The sequence below is a fragment of the Giraffa tippelskirchi genome, chromosome 1 (assembly GCF_054371585.1).
Source record: "Giraffa tippelskirchi isolate mGirTip1 chromosome 1, T2T-mGirTip1v1.2.pri, whole genome shotgun sequence".
NCBI lineage: Eukaryota > Metazoa > Chordata > Mammalia > Artiodactyla > Giraffidae > Giraffa > Giraffa tippelskirchi.
The window spans coordinates 119676913-119694144 of NC_137275.1; the positions used below are offsets into that span (position 1 = coordinate 119676913).

At 43.2% G+C, this 17232-nt stretch overlaps 1 protein-coding gene, 1 long non-coding RNA gene and 1 pseudogene across 5 annotated transcripts in view; 1 reads left to right on the top strand and 2 right to left on the bottom strand.

The window, feature by feature from the left end:
• Nucleotides 1-4391, bottom strand: part of LOC145507275 (liprin-alpha-1-like) — a 26986-nt gene extending 22595 nt beyond the window's left edge. For all 3 annotated transcript variants that reach the window (XM_081493506.1, XM_081493514.1, XM_081493497.1), the window contains exons 1-4: nucleotides 3776-4391; nucleotides 2485-2586; nucleotides 1873-2013; nucleotides 1138-1284 (exon numbers count right to left, since the gene is read on the bottom strand). In XM_081493506.1, the coding sequence (XP_081349632.1) occupies nucleotides 1138-1284; nucleotides 1873-2013; nucleotides 2485-2586; nucleotides 3776-3892 (507 nt within the window). In that variant the 5' untranslated portion in view covers nucleotides 3893-4391. The remainder of the gene's footprint in view (nucleotides 1-1137; nucleotides 1285-1872; nucleotides 2014-2484; nucleotides 2587-3775) is intronic.
• LOC145507330 (uncharacterized) lies at nucleotides 4039-8604 on the top strand. Its single transcript, XR_014054780.1, has 2 exons — nucleotides 4039-4247; nucleotides 8300-8604. It is a non-coding gene; the product is annotated as an uncharacterized LOC145507330 (long non-coding RNA).
• The window catches only part of LOC145507292 (solute carrier family 71 member 2-like), a 95858-nt pseudogene continuing 83010 nt past the window's right edge, over nucleotides 4385-17232 (bottom strand). The window contains exons 10-13 of the transcript XR_014054749.1: nucleotides 10520-10632; nucleotides 8956-9053; nucleotides 6896-7038; nucleotides 4385-6179 (exon numbers count right to left, since the gene is read on the bottom strand). The product of XR_014054749.1 is annotated as a solute carrier family 71 member 2-like (transcript). The remainder of the gene's footprint in view (nucleotides 6180-6895; nucleotides 7039-8955; nucleotides 9054-10519; nucleotides 10633-17232) is intronic.

Here is a 17232-nt window from a genome sequence, read left to right on the forward strand (position 1 = left end):
GCTGTTAGTGACGCTGCTCTGGGGGGTCTGCCAGCACCTCCCACCGCCAGCCTCCCGCGACCGGCCCTCAGCCGCTCACTGAGCTCCGGGCAATGCTCCCGCAGCCGCGCCAGCACAGGCCCGGCCAGCTTCTCCGTGCCCAGCCAGTGCCCACTGGCAGCGTGGGGCCACGCCTTTCCTGCCAGAAGGACAGTGTGCCTGGCTGGCTGGCTGGCTGTGGGGACGATGCCCCAAGCAGCGTCACGTCTCCGGGACGCGGCCTTTCACCCGCCGGCTTCTGGGGACGGCGAGCTGGGAGTGGGGCCCTGGGTCTGCACGTGCCCCGCTGTGACGTCTTCAACAAATGTATGAATAAAGACTTAAAGCTGTGTTCACTGCAGAGCTATTTAAGCCATCTCTTCAACGAGAATGGGATTTTTCTAGGTCTCTATCCTGCTAGGATTTGACTTGCTGACTGAACTCTTGAGCAGCAGTGACTCGGAGCTGAAGTGTCCCGGGGACACATAGAACACAGGACAAAACTGGAGGGAAATTAACGTAGGGATGACACAGAAGCGGGGACTATCTGACACTCAGGGAGCACTCCCATCTCAGATGGGCAGCATGACCCCCGCGTCTGCGCTCGTTTGTGGACTGAGCAGCATGGGCAGGGGCACGGAGGGACAGCACGGAACAGGAGGGAGTAAGCCTCACCAAACCACAGGAAGTACAAACTTTAATCAGACTGGAGCTCTAACCCTGCCTTTTGTCACAGTGACCCCAGTTCCCAACAGGCTGCCGTGAAGTTCCCTGCTGCTCTCTGCTCTTTCAGTAAAAACGCTAACAAGACAACAGATTCACGTTCAAGTAAAACCAAAGACTCAGGCGTGGAATTCCACAAAATGGCTACACCGAATCCCAAATAATTCAAACCTGTAAGCTGCAGTCACCTCCAATTTTTAAAAAATGGATTTCCTTCCAGTACCGCTTTTTTACCATGATGTACATCCACACTTTTGAATGCAGTATTTTAGGGGCATAAGACCTTTACACTGGGACTTGATTTCCAACGTGGGAGTTACATGAAAAGGTCTTTACCTTCCTGCCTCAGGAATTCACTACTATAAAAGCCAGACACAGTTCAGTAAAAGCCATTACCCGTCGATGCATAGAATCCTCATTTGCGATTTCATTTTCAAGTTTATCACTGAGGTCGTGCACAGAGGTGGCTTCACGCTGTGCGGTGAGGTAGCATTTCTCAAGGGTAGTGATTCTCTCCTCCATGTCCGCCTTCTGGGCCATGGCCTACACCGGGCATTGCAGAGTAGAAAAGGTAAGTCATTATCATGCAACACTCCGACACACTTAACAGTAAAACAGTTGGACTAAATCCTAAGTTTCAAATCACACATAAAGGTAGCGTCCTCAAAATTAAACTCCTAGACAGGGCCCTTTTCTCAGACTTGAGCAGAAACGTGCCTACTTCAAATGTCACATTTGCCATGACTGGCACCCATCTGTCTTAACTTCTGTCTGGTAACTCGGTTTACCAAGCTTCTTTTCTACATAATAAACCCAAACAGCAAACAAAAAGTATACTAAACTACCCTGTTATTGCAAGAATTCCAGGAGGAAAGGTATCTGGCATGAAGTCAGGACCTCAGGAGTCAGGAGTGTGGTGGGCTACAGTCCACAGGGTCACAAGGACTCGGACATGACTGAGCACGTACGCAGGCAACGCTTTTTAACCATATAAAACTCTGACTTCGTACAGAAAAAATGTATTTACAAAAATTCAAGAAGCTCAAAAGTCAACTAGTTACATAAATACGTGCATCATCCACCTAATAAGGCAGCAAGTGTACAAATCCAGGACGGCCAGGTGGCTGGTACCTTCTCGCCCAGGGCCTCGTGGTGCTCGAAGAGTGACTTCAGTGCCCTGAGCACCTCCACCTCGCTGGTCATGCCGGCTGGGGACGTGCGGAGGGACGGCATGTATCGGGAAACCAGGTACTCCAGGTGCTCCAGCAGCAGCTGCAGGGTGGGGCCAAAGGAGCACCGTCAACCTCATTCTTGAATTCAGGGCCGATAACTCCTCTCAGCCGCACGCTAAAGCCGAAACCACGCTAAGGCAAGTCGGAATCCCGCCAGTTCAGTCTAAAGTTAGAGTGGACTTCCCCAGTGGCCCAGTAGTTAAGACTCCACAGTTCGGCAGGGGACATAGGTTTTAATCCCTGGTCGGGGAACTAAGATCCCACACAAAGTGGAGCATGGACAAAAATGTAAGTTAAGAGAACTCCCCCCTCAAATGTACTAAAATTACATTAGCTCTCATCATAAATTTGAAGCAAGGTATGAGAACCCCGAACTGATCCACCTTGGTCTGCTCAGTGGGAAGATGTGAAAAATGACTTGAAAACCAGACCGAGTTTAAAGACAGCAACATGGAGCCCAGTGGTGATCCCCGCAGGGCAAATGTCAACACGTGACAATCCCCCTACTGACCCTGGTGTTGTTCCTTTCGGCTTTCAGCTCAGCGATTTCTTCTTCTCTTTCAAGAAGCTGCTCCCTGCATACATCTAGTTCTTTAGTAAGTTCTATAAACTCCTAGAAGACAGTGAAATGAGTAAGTAACTAAATGCAAACACAAATTAAAAAGAGAGCGAGCTGCTGAAGACTGACCCTGTCAAGTCTCTCCAGGCTCCACGCAAAGGATCTCCTTGCCCCTCCAGAGAAGAGGGGGTCCCCTGACCCAAAGATCACACAGACCACCACAACTCAGACTGGCCTGCAGCCTCCACCTCGACCTGGCAGGCACGCGGCAGGGGAAAACCCGGAATCCAAGCCTGCCTTCTCAAGACCCAGGGACGTCTGAGAAACTTTCCTAAACACAAATCCGAACAACAAAGTGGATAAAGAGATTCTTAAATGACACCCAGACAAGTGACCTAGAACCACTGGGGAGAGTGAAGAACAAAGGTAAGGTCTACAAGGCCACCAGGCTGTGGAGTGTTCCTCTGGGAAACCTATGGCACCCCAAGGCCATCTGTTAGCCTGACTCCACTGAAGTCACCCAGTTAAACTGGTTAAAATGTTAAATTCACGTTATATGTATTTTACCACAATTTGTGTGCACACGGGGCCGTCCACCTGGTGAACTTGCTCAAAGTAAACCACACGGAGTCTTTCATTCTTCTGTTTTTCTTTGCAGAAATACAAAAATCCTGGGCTATGTATCCCCTACTACATACTAAGTATTCAGCACCCAGAACAGTGCCCAACTCTTGAAAGAGGCATATAGTAGACATGTGAAGCTATAAGGGTGTATGTTATACACGTAAACCAGTAGGTACCAGTCATTAAAATACTGGACACACTGGTGTGTGCTTTGTAAGATGGAGACGTTAAGGGGCTTAGCATTTCTGCTTCAAGGACTGACTCTCTAGCTCGATCCACATGCCCCAGAGACTCCTCCAGCCAGTATATCCCTTCTTTGGAAGAGGGGAGATGTTAAGGGGCTTAGCCTTTCTGCTTCAAAGACTGACTCTATAGCTCAGTCCACGTGCCCCAGTGACTTCTCCAGCCAGTGTTTCCCTTCTTGTGGGGCCCCCGCCCATCCTCCACGCAGCACCTGCACAACCTCTTACAAGGTCTACCTGCTGGGGTCCATCCTGCTCACTAAGGCCAAACGCCCTGGCCGGCAGGGCCCACAACTGTGCTAACAAAATGAAACACAAAGCCAACGCTTTGCCGGCTGAGGGTCAATGTGACGGGCCCAGCCCCCGGCTGCTCTCACCTCAGGCCACTCTGCTTCCAGGACTTGGGCCGAGGCCAAGTTCTTCCTCCTCTTGGCCTTTGCCTTGGGGTTGCAGCACTGGAAAAGCCCCCAAAGGCGGGTCTTTCTGCGACCCATCCTCGCGGATGGGGGCAGCCCCCCACTAGGGGGCAACTGCTGATTCACAATCAGATGCCTCAGCACCCGAGCTATCACCACCGATCTCACAAAACGACCACCACTATTCACACTACGACCACCCCACTCTCACACACACAGCTCTCACACTATGACCACTGCTCCCACACTATGTCCACCAGCACCGGTGTCTCAAGAAGAAATGGCACGAAGGCTCTGCCTCCAGCACGTCTCCCTGGAGCCCGGAACCTGGAACCCACTGAGTCACAAGGGGCTCCATGGTAACAGGGGGGCTGGCCTCAGGCCCACCAGCAAGGGCGCAGAGAAGGGGGAGGGGCTGCCAAAAAAACGGCAGGTGAGTGTGGGGTGCGGGAGAAGGAAGGCTGTGCACACAGCTCAGCCCCACCGTTAAAACTTATTTTAGCTGAAAGTCACCCAAAGGAGAACCTAAAGAGCAATGGTACCATTTGCTTTAAAGAACTACAAAAGACATAAAAGTATCCATTGCAAATTTATTATGCATTAGGAAGCTTAACTTAAAAACCAACAGCATAGTAAAAAAAGATATGTTATCTTCGTTCATAGCAGAACAGGTTTCAAAATATATTTTCTTCTAAATGTATTCAGTCAGTACACAATCCTTTATAAAAGTTGTATATATATTTTTTCTGTCAATACTTTCATTATATTTATAAATACAAGATTTACATAGCACCCCATCAAAAAAAATGAAAACTCCTTATGATATAGCTACATATATTTCATACCTATAAAACTTTTAAAGGAGTGCTATGTTAAAGACGGGCCCTAGTTAATGCTCCACTTACTCGTGCAGCAAAACACACATAAATCTGTCAAGTTTTCTTTGTCCATAAAACATCTTGAAAAATTAGCAAGACACTTGTGAAACTGAGCTTCTTATACCCATATTTTAGAAAGGGATTTGCTGTGCATATTCCTATGAGATTCAAAAGGCAGATAACAGATGAAAACAAAGACTGAAAACAAATGCCTACATAAACAGTTAAGGTAGGGATGTGATGAATGAGAAACACTGAAAAGCAGGACACAGGATATGTAGGTGGGAGTGAATAGTAATAAAACATTACACCAGTCTAAACTTGGATATAAACTCCACTGGTATCCAGTTACTTTCACCTTCACTTAGGAATGTTTACATTGTTGAAAACCTTCTTCTAAGCACCCTCCAATTTCTATGTTGCCATCAGAATGCTTGATGTATGTTTTTCTTTTGTAAAATCACCATGGATTTTACCATCCATGGTAATCACGAAGACATTAGGTCTAGGAATCTGAACTGCTAGTTCTTCATGATTTAGATTTATTAAAATTTTTTCCTTCATCTGGTAAAGGTATTAAATAATACTAATCAGTACTGTTACTATTCAGAGGTGTATATGCTGAATTTCATTCTAGCCAAGAATAGGAAGCAGAGAAGGAAAGGAGAGTAAGACTAGATTTTTGCTGACCTTAGAACAAAGGCAACAGATCCCTGATACTGAGTGACTCCTGAAGCAGCCACTCATAAACCGCTATGGGATAAGTGCACAAAGTTCAGAGAAACAGGAGAGGAGAAAATACGGGATTTTTTATCCTAAATTTTGTCAGAGATGGCAGTTGTATTACAATCTTGCACCTTTTGAAAAGGACATGATGATTCCTACACTGACATTATTAAAGGAAAGCCATCATTTCTACCACAGATGACTTCTTCTATTTGAGTTTCTGAATGTGGATCCCAGATAACTTTGAGAGTTGCATATTATTTGCAGAAAAGTATAATATTTCAAATCTTAATTAGTTCTAATGTATAACGAAAGGAAAAGGAAAAGAATGGTGGAAAAGGAACAGGAGGAGGAAGGGGAGGAAGACAGAGGGATGGAGGTGGTTACTTCTCAAACTCAGCCCTGAAGGATGCCACTAGTATCTCCCCTCCAGCACCACGAAGTCTCCATGTGGTGTGGCTCCCCCATGGCTCTCAGAGACGGCAGCCACAGAATCCTTTCTGCAGAATTTATAGCTCAGTGCACTGATTCCCAGGCTCTTCGAGGGAAGAAAGCTCCCAGATGCTGCTGTCCTGCAGCAGTGGCTCAATGTCCTCATCACTGCCACGTTCTGGAGTGTTGGCCACGCTGCCACTGATACTGTTGCTGTGTTTTTGAATTCCACTGCCTTTACTGTACTCAGGGATGAATACAGCAACCAGCAAAGACATAAGAACTATACACACCCCAAACAAAAATGGTGGGCCTGGGATGACAGCTCCCTGGTGGGTGTGGAAACAAATGAAGATGAAGAATTTGGTTAGCCTTTCAAACTAAAATTAGTACTAGATAAACCAAAAAATAAAAATAAAAAAATAAAAACCACACCACAGAAAAGTGAGTTATTTTCTCATTAGCAAATGTTCATTAACTGTCATGGCAAATCCTAACAAAGCCTGGTGTCTGGAATATCATGGAGGGCAGCTGATCACTGCTTTGTGCACCACTTTCCGACAGCTTAACCAAACATGTCAGCACAGCTGGTCTCTCTAATCTTGCCCTGTGACCTGAGATCATGCAGTCTGTACACGTAAGAACATTAACTCCAGTTTTGTACAGAAATCTATATTAAACATAGATTGGAAGGAGGGAAATAACAGCAAATAAAAGGTAGACAAAGCACTTTAGCTCAATTTGTAGCTGGAAGTTTAGGTCATTTATCTTTTATTTGGCCTGAGTTTCACCAGAGGACAGCATTCTAACCAGAGAAATTATGTAGGTGAAAACAGAATCTGAACAAAGGCAAGAAAAATATTTTACATAAGACATTATCACTGAAATGATCCCTCCCTAGTCCCAAGAAGCAATGAACACAACACTTACTACTGTCAAATATTTAGTAATATTATAAAAATAAGAACACTTTCCAAATTTAATGTCATAAGTTTTTGCTCTAATCAGATACAATTGTTAAAAACTAGGCTTATTACCAAATTACCTGTAGGGCAGCATTGTTAGAAATCAATTCTGGTTCCAACTCAGTCAGTTCCACATGGAACATGTAGAATATGAAGCCATACAAGGCTGGCCCCAGTCCATTACAGAGTCCTCTTATTCCAGTTATGATACCCTGGGCAACTCCTAAGCCAGAACAAAGAGAAGGGAGCCAGTCTTCTCAGAAAAAGCGTCTCAAGATTGGAGACTTCAGAGCCCTTTCTTTCAAACTATAAAATACTGATTAAGCTGGACTGAGTACTCATCATACTGATATCCATTCATTGTACAAATGTTTCCTTGTCCTTTTCTATGCCCTTATAATGCTGTCCTCACTACCTGTCCTAAGATCTGTAAGGATATGAAATGACACCGATGTTTCTAAAATCCCTTTGAGGCTGAATTCCCCCTGAACAACACATCTTCCTATAAACAGGGAACGATAAAATGAACAATTTAATATTCTCAATTTACAGGCAATTTCTACTTTTTTGCAGATTGAGATTTTCCTCTTCTACTTATTTAATGGTGCTTTTACAATAAAAATCTGTCCTTTGCCTCTTGTACCTCTGCCCAAGGGTCAGTCCACAGGGGTCCTGAATCTGTGTGCTTCCAGCACCTTCTGACAGATTCTATTCCTCACAGTCATCACTGTACTCCAAGTACACCTGTACTGAAAAATCCCAGAAGTGTCAATTTCTAGGGATCTCTGGTGTTTCATGTGGAAGGTAAAAAATTAGCTTGAATGTATGTTTCTGTAAGTCAAAAATAGTCAAATACAATTCAACCTAATATACTGTGTTCTAATAAGTTTATATGCTGACATTTAGAAACATCTGTATTAATACATGTAAGCATAAAAAAAGCCAAAGCAAATTCATGCCCTGAGAGGCAAGATAAGAGTCTCTTAGAGCCAAGGCAATGCCCATCCTTCACAGATAGCTCATGCCTTTACTTGAACCACAACATCTCCCAAGGATGCAGTCAACTAAATGACCATAACCAGGGTAACACACAGATTTGAGGTCTTCAAATGATACTGTTATATTTAAAATAGAAGGGGAACACATGTAAACCCATGGCTGATTCATGTCAATGTATGGCAAAAACTATTACAATATTGTAAAGTAATTAGCCCCCAACTAAAATAAATAAATTTATTAAAAAAAAAAAAAAAAAAAAACAGCCAAAAAAAAAAACCAAAGATAACCAGCATGGATCTGTTGTAAAAAAAAAAAAAAAAATTAAAAAAGTAGATATGAATAAAATGGCTAATTTCCAATGTGAAAAAATAAGTGCAACCAATGAACTATATTTTCCAATCTAGTTTTTTTTTTTATTGAAACTTTTTAAAGATTTCTAAGGCAAAATTTTTTTTCTTCTAAAATTCACTATTTTCTAACTATAGTCAGGTAAACCATTAAGTGATGGAGAAGGAAAATAATTAATTTCAGCAGTAAGAAGTACCTGATACGGAATCCAGAGGCACAAGAAGGATGAAGAGTCTAGACACTTACGGTGCTACTCTACACAGTCATCTTACTTTTGCCTCTCACTCTGCATCCAATTATCAAGAACTACACAGATTGATCTGCTCTTTATCTGCTCAAAGAATCATCTTCTAAACTGAGTAAATAATGGACTTTGAGTGATTCCACATTGAAGAAACTTCAGTGATTACAGTGATTAAATAAAGAACTCACTGTTTTTCTAGCTAGTCTATCATTATTTAACAGATATTTGTTAAAATATGAGTATAGTCTAGTAAATTATGATGGTAACATAAAAGGAGAGTCAAAACTGAAGAGAGAAATTAGATAGCTGTATTTCTAAGTATTCTGACTTGCTGTGTGCAGATTTCAAAAATATGAGTATAAAATCAAAGCAGGAAGGAAAAGAGAATTTTCCTATTTGTCAAAGTAAAGAAGTATGATTGTTCAGCAGGGACCACACAGCTGTAACCTGTTTCTATGCTGATATGGAAAGAGGGTCAGAGATGCTCATGCTTCTGGCAGGTACATCTCCACTGAGGGAAAGAAACAGTGAGGGGGACAGTGACCTCACCTTGCTGATCTGACTCTGCATTCTGAGAGACGAGAGTACTGACTGCTGGGAACGTAATGCTGGACATGGCGGCCACAATCCCTGCTGCCCACATCATCCTGCAATGACAGGTCAGGCTGTGGTCAGGGGGCAGGCTAGCCCCAATGAGAGCGCTATTCAGAGTACAAGCGGCAAAAGCACAAAATGCTGTCTGTGTCTTGCACTAAGTTGTATTTATTTTTTTCTCTTTGAAAAAATTTTTTTTTTTTAAAAACCTAGAAAGTTACACAGCACACTGTTAATACTAATACTGATCACTTCATGAGCTGGGAAAGTTTCGTTTCTTTATCTTACCTGTCAAAATATGTTTTTCTTCCTGGTTTCTCTACTGCCACCTTTAAATGCAAGCTCAATGAAATTCAAAAGGATTTCTTGTTTCTATAAATCCACATTTTTTCTCACCAATTTTCCACTTTTTTCTTTGTACTTTTCAAAGGCTCACCTCCAAACTGCCCTTAGGCTGCTCAGTTTTCTACCCTCAGTAAAGTGTTGTGTGCAACCAACAGAAAAAAATGGAGACCTGAAGTTCAGGATGACATCTTGCAGATTTCCAAGTCTGCTTCCTTTAGACCTTTGTCTCAATGAAAGGAACCTATGTTCCTTTGAACTTATGTGTGTGTTAGTATTAAGCGTGAGTGTGAGCAAAGTCCAGTGCCAATTGAGCTAAAAACCTGTTTGGCCAGACTGTCTTGGGGATGACAAGAATAACCTTACTTTTAAAAGGAAAAACACTTTAGGTTGATAGAATTAGCTGTTGAACCAAAGTTCATAGGACTGAAATTAAGGTTTCCAAGAGCAAGAAGAATCTACCACTAACCACCTAAAGCATTTCAAGTTCTAACCTGTGTCATTCATTTCTGGTTGTAAAATAAGGACCAAGTGAAACATTTTAAATGAAGATATGAACTGTAGTATTTGCTAATAGGCACATAAGGGAACTTGCCTCACAACAAAATAGCATTCACTTTTTTTTATCTTTTCTTATTCCACAGGGCTTAATTTGACTCGCTTTCTTATTAACAGGAATCTAATTGTTAGAAGTAATAACTGTCTCTGGGTACAGAAGCTTTTGGAGGAGATCTTAGTGTTTATCTAAGATTATATTATATTATAAAGATTATGTCACTGTCCAATGTCACTCAGCTAATTATAGCAGTAAATCCTGCCATAATCAGACATATTTCCTTGTTTTCTTATTTTGTTTTTGACTATATGTGCTGTCACCAAAAACTGACAAATGTGTTTAACAATTAGGCATGAAACTTTTTTTGGAGGGTTGGAGAAAGAGATACTTATATTTAGTTAAGTAGCATCTTACTGAAAGCTTGCTGAGGTGAAGGCAATCTGTCTGAATAATGCGGGATTATCTAGCTATACCCTTCCTCAAACTAAGTCTAAAGAGTTTTTGAAATGTTGAATACACTTTGCTAGTAAAATAAGTCCTGCTTCTTTTGCATGAACGCTCAACTAATTCAAGCTCCTCTAAAAGATAAATCTGTCATGAGACTCTATCAGAGAGACTTACCATGCTTGAGATCCAAAACCGTACCAGGCTAACTGGAACATCTGGAAGCCCAAACCAAGGAGAACAGTGTTCTTATTCCCTAATGATCTCATCAAGCTAGTAAGAAAGACCGTCTGCAAAGCAAAGGGGACAATCATTAGACATCATATAAGCACAGATATTTGATGCAAGCTCTGTGGAAAAGCCCATTGGTGGTGGCCAAGAACCTCCAATTGCAGCCCACTTGACCTGAGACCTTGGGAACCACACAGTACTGATGCAGCTCTAAAAGGAGTGAAGCTTCGAGGGCTTCCCAAACTGACTTGGGCTCAGGGCCTTCAGCCTCCTCCCAAAAAATCTGTTTATGTGTTGCTTGTTGTTGTTCAGTTACTAACTCTTCGACCCCATGGACTGCAGCACGTCAGGCTGCACTCTCCTCCACTATATCCTGGAGTTTGCTCAAACTCATGTCCATTGAGTCAGTGATGCCACTGAACCATCTCATCCTCTGTTGCCCCATTTTCCACCTGCCTTCAATGTTTTCCAGCATCAAGGTCTTTTACAATGAGTTGGTTCTTTGTTATCAGGTGGCCAGAGCATTAGAGTTTCAGCTGCACTCCTTCCAGTGAATATTCAGGGTTGATTTCCTTTAGGATTGACTGCTTTGACCTCCTTGTAGTCCAATTTGTGGGAGTTAACAGTTTCACAAAGTTGGATTGATTTAAATATGATTTTAACAAATATAAAATGTGTTAGTCACTCAGTCATGTCCGAGTCTTTGCAACCCCATGGACTATACAGCCCGCCAGCCTCCTCTATCCATGGAATTCTCTAGGCAAGAACACCGGAGTGGGTTGCTATTCCCTTCTCCAGGGAACCTTCCTAACCCAGGAATTGAACTCAGGTCTCCCACACTGCAGGCAGATTCTTTACCGTCTGAGCCACCACTCTGCTAAAAAAGTTAGGTGAGACAGACTGAAAGGGGATAAGATAAAAGATGAATCTTGGGCTAACTAACCAGAGTTAATATTAAAAAAAAAAACAGCAACAAAAAACATAAGCAACTTGAAAGGTTAACATAATTTACACTGACTGATACAGTTAAAAAGTAAAAGGCGTTTACCTGAATGTACTCCTATGAGGTATATCAGTTCTAGTATTTTGGGAAAACAATTTTGTGGCATTCTCATTTCTCTTCCGGACAGAGTTATCACAGAAGAGTGTTCCACGTGGCCTACCATGCTTTAAAACAACATATAGCCCCTTCATGGATCCCAGCCTTGTCGTAAAGGGGCTTGCATAACTCTATGAAGCTATGAGCCATGCCCTGCAGGGCCATCCAACATGGACGGGTCATAGTGAAGAGTTCTGACAGAACGTGATCCACTGGAGGAGGGAATGGCAAACCCCTTCAGTGTTCTTGCCTGGATAACCTCACGAGCAGTATGAAAAGGCAAAAAGATATGACACCAGAAGATGAGCCCCCCAAGTCGGAAGGAATGTAATATGCTACTGGGGAAGATCAGAGGGCAAGTATGAACAGCTGCAGAAAGGATTAAGTGGGTTGGACAAAACAGGAATGACACTTAGCTGTGTGTGTATCTGGTGATCAAAGAAAGTCTGATGCTGTAAAGAACAATACTGCATAGGAACCTGGAATGTTATGTTTATGAGTCAAGTTGGACGTGGTCAAGCACAAGATGGAAGCGTGAAAATCGACATTTTAATTATCAGTAAACTAAAATGGACAGGAATGGGTGAATTTAATTCAGATGATCATTATATCTACTACTGTGGGCAAGAATCCCTTAGAAGAAATGGAGTAGCCCTCATAGTCAACAAACGAGTCCAAGACGCAGTACTTGTGTGCAATCATAAAAACAATAAAATGATCTCAGTTCATTTTCAAGGCAAACCATTCCAACATCACAGTAACCCAAGTCTATGCCCCAACCACTAATGCTGAAGAAGCTGGAGTCAAACAGTTCTCTGAAGACTTACAAGACCTTCTAGAAGTAACACCAAAAAGATATGTCCTTTTCATTATAGGGGACTGGAATGCAAAAGTAGGAAGTCAAGAGATATCTGGAGTAACAGGCAAGTTTGGCCTTGGAGTACAAAATGAAGCAGGTCAAAGGCTAACAGACTTTAGCCAAAAGAACGCACTGGTCATAACAAACACCCTCTTCCAACAATATAAGGGATGACTCCACACATGGATTTTACCATGTCAATACCGAAATCAGATTGATTATATTCTTTGCAGCCAAAGATGGAGAAGCTTTACACACTCAGCAAAAACAAGACCTAGAGCTGACTGTGGCTCAGATCATCATCTCCTTATTGTAAAATTCAGGCTTAAACTGAAGAAAGTAGGGAAAACCACTGAGCAATTCAGGTAAGATCTAAATCAAATCCCTTATGATTATACAATGAAGATGATGAATAGATTCAACAGATCTGAGAGAGTGACTACAGAACTATGGATGGAGATTTGCAACATTGTATAGGAGTCAATGACCAAAACCATCTCAAAAGAAAAAGAAATGCAAGAAGGCAAAGTGGTTGTCTGAGAAGGCTTTACAAACAGCTGAGGAAAGGAGAGAAGCGAAAGGCAAGGGAGAAAGGGAGAAAGATAGAGATATACCCAACTGAATGCAAAAAATAGCAAGGAGAGATAAGAAGTCTTTGTCTCAGTACATCAGCAAATTTGGAAAACTGAGCAGTGGCCACAGGACTAGAAAAGGTCAGTTTTCATTTCAATCCCAAAGAAGAGCAATGTCAAATAATGTTCTAACTACCATACAATTGCACTCATTTCACATGCTTGCAAGGTTATGCTTAAAATTCTTCAAGCGAGGCTTCAGCAGTCCATGTATCAAGAACTTCCAGATGTTCAAGCTGGGATCAGAAAAGGCAGAGGAATAAGAGATCAAATGGCCAATACCCGGTGAATCATAGAGAAAGCAAGGGACTTCCAGAAAAACATCTACTTCTGCTTCACTGACTATTCTAAAGCCTTTGATTGTGTGGAAAACAGCAAACTGTGGAAAATTCTTAAAGAGATGGGAATACCAGATCACCTTACCTGTCTCCCAAGAAACCTGTATGCAAGTCGAGAAGCAAAGTAAGAATCGGACGTGGAACAACTGACTGGTTCCAAATTGGGAAACGAGTACGTGAAGGCTGTATATTGTCACCTTGCTCATTTAATTTATATGCCAAGTATGTCATGAGAAATGCTGAGCTGGATGAATCACAAGCTGGAATCAAGACTTCTAGGAGAAATATCAACAACCTCAGATATGCAGATGATACCACTCTAACGCTAGGAAACCAAAGAGGGACTAAAGAGCCTCTTGATAAGAGTGAAAAAGTTGGCCTGAAACTCAACATTAAAAAAACTAAGATCAAGCCATCCAGTCCCATCACTTCACAGCAAATAAAAGGGGAAAAAGTGGAAACAGTGAGAGATTTTATTTTCTTGGGCTCCAAAATCACTGCAGTGACTGTAGCCATGAAATTAAAACACACTTGCTCCTTGGAAGGAAAGCTATGACAACCCTAGACAGCATATTAAAAAGCAGAGACATCACTTTGCTGTCAAAGGTCCGTATAGTCAATGCTATGGTTTTTCTGTAGTCATATACGGATGTAAGTTGTGTCATAAAGAAGGCTGGGCACTGAAGAATTGATGCTTTAGAAATGTGGTGCTGGAGAAAACTCTTCAGAGTCCCTTGGACTGCAAGGAGATCAAACCAGCCAATTCTAAAGGAAATCAACCCTGAATACTCACTGGAGGGACTGATGCTGAGGATGAAGCTCCAATAGTTTGGGCACTTGATGGGAAGAGCCAACTCACTGGAAAAGATCCAGATGCTGGGAAGATTGAAGGCAAAAGGAAAAGGGGGCTGCAGAGGATGAGATGGTTAGATAGCATCACTGACTCAATGGACATGAATTTGATCAAACTCTGAGAAATAGTGGAGGACAGAGGAGCTGGCATGCTGCAGTCTATGGGGTCATAAAAAGTTGGACATGACTTAGCAACTGAACAACATAGCTATTTCAGGGAAACAGCCTCTCTGCAGTCCCATACAACATAGTGAATGTACCTAAGCGCATATCAATGAATTAACTTGAAGCACATATGCCCTGCTTTTGGTGGTCCTGTATTTAAAAAAGATGGGGAAACGTTTAATTGTTGTTGTTCAGTTGCCTAGTCATGTCAAACTCTTTGCAACCTCATGGACTGCAGCACACCAGCCTCCCTGTCCCTCACCATCTCCTAAAATTTGCCCAAGTTCATGTCCATTGCATTGGTGATGCCATCCAGCCATCTCATCCTCTAACACCCTCTTTTACTTCTGCCCTCAATCTTTCCCAGCATGAGGGGCTTTTTCCAGTGAGTCTGCTGTGCACATCAGATAACCAAATACTGGAGTTTTGAGCTTCAGCACCAGTCCTTCTGAAGAGGATTCAGGGATGATTTCCCTTAAGATTGACTGGTTTGATTTCCTTGCTGTCCAAGGGACTCTCAGGAGTCTTTTCCAGCACCACAGTTTGAAAGCATCAGTTATTTGCTGCTCTGTCTTCTTTATGGTCTAGCTCTCACAACTGTACGTGATCACTGGGAAGACCATAGCCTTGACTATACGGACCTTTTCCAGCAGGGTGATGTCTCTGCTTTTCAACACACTGTCTAGGTTTGTCACCACTTTCTTTCCAAGAAGCAAACGTCTTCTGATTTCAAGGCTGCAGTCACCATCTGCAGTGATTTTAGAGCCCAGGAAGAGGAAATCTCTACCTACTTCCACCTTTTCCCCCTCTAATTGCCATGAAGTAATTACATATAATCCTAATGTACTGACTTACCACATTCCTTCAGTTTTGTGGATAGCAAAAATTGTAATATTTACAAATTTTCACTTCCACTATTTTTCAGTATTAAAATAATATTGAAACATTCTTCTGGTTAATTTCAGAATAGTAGAGAAAGACTATGGTTGGTGGTTGTAAAAACAAATTTTTATGTGCCAAACCTATGTATTAGGGGTAACCACACATATTCTAAAAAGCACTAAAAATTTATATTAAATTCCAGAAGGAACAAGATGGTGGAGGAGTAGGTGGATGTGGCATACATCTCTCTCCACGGATACATCAGGAATATACCTTCAGACACAGAAGTACTTGCAGTACACAAGCTGAAAGCAGACAGGAGTACTTGACCAATGGAAAAGAATATATAGAACCACACAAAACTCAGTAGGATGAAGGAACTAGGGGGAAAAACAGGAGTGTCAGTAGAACCGGATCTGTCCTCGGCAGGTTGGGAACTGAAGCAGGGGTCCGATCCCCACATCAGGGCAATTGGCTGGGTCAGAGGAGGCTGAGAGTGAGGCAGCTCATCTGTGGCAGCCTAAATGGAATGAGAATCTGACTGTCCTTGCTGCAGCCACATATACCCTGGACAGGGACACAGGTCCCCTGGAAGGCGCAGCAACTGGGAGTTGGAGTTTAGGGATCGTGGAACAACCCCAGGGCAAGGGCTGCTGTTGACGGCAGAGACACAGGCTGAGGGGCCGTGAGGGAGGAGTGTGTGGTGGTAAATGCCTGTGGAGGAGAGCCAGGCAGCCATGGATGCAAGGTGATACTGGTGAGTTACGCCTAGAGGGTGGAGCCATCACCACAGCCCTCTCTCCCCACACGTCAGCACTGGCACAGAACAATAGAGAGGCTGGCCCATCAAGTGCCTGATGCACTGAACTACAGAGTAGGACCCCACCCAGTGTGCTCCTTTCAGTGACTGATGCACCAAACTATAGAGTAGGACCCCACCCAGGGGGCCCCTTGATGTGCTTGATGTGTAGAACAACAGAGAAGGACCCTAGGCAAGAGAGCCCTCTAAATGCATGAATGGATGGAGCTACAGAGAAAGAATATCTAAAGAGGCCTTCGATCACCAGCTACCAGAGGCTCGAAAAAAGACTGTGATAGGGCCATAACTCCTGTGGCTGAGGCAGTCCATGTCCTTGCACATTTGGCGCTGCCAAGGTCCGCGGGACCTAAGCAGATGAGCCACCTTCACGCTCAACCCTTAACAGGCAGAGCTGCCACAGGAAAAAAAAAAGTCTTGCATCTATGAACAGGGGATTGCTTTGGTTGTATCCAACTCTTTTTGACCCTGTGGACTGTGGCCTGCCAGGCTTCTCTGTCAGGGGGGTTCTCCAAGTGAGAATACTGGAGTGTGTTGGCCTATACTGGTTGTCATACCCTTCTAGAGCACTATATTCCTGCTGCCCTACACACCAGCTCCCCAAGTACTTGGGAATGTCAGAACCCCTAAGACCCAAGCAGCTGTAACACCTCCACACCTGGCCCTCACAGGGGCAAGCCCAAGTCCTCCAGGGCAGCTTCAGGAGCAAACCCCAGTGGAAGACCCACATGCAGCGGTGGAAATAAAACCACAATTGAAACCCAGGGGAAAGTCTGGCTAAGGCAGAAGACCTAAAACCTTCCCACCAGCTGTATAAGCTGCAGACTAAATCCACATGATCAACTAGGCAGATTCTGTGCCTATGGAATATAAAAAAGGTCATTGAGAGCTCCCACAAAAGAAAACGCACTAGTTCTGACAGCTGTGAACATTTGAGCAAGAACACACAGAAGTAGGACCAAATGAGAGTCTGAGCTGCCCCACAGCAGGTTCAGAGACCAGAGCAATGTTGAGG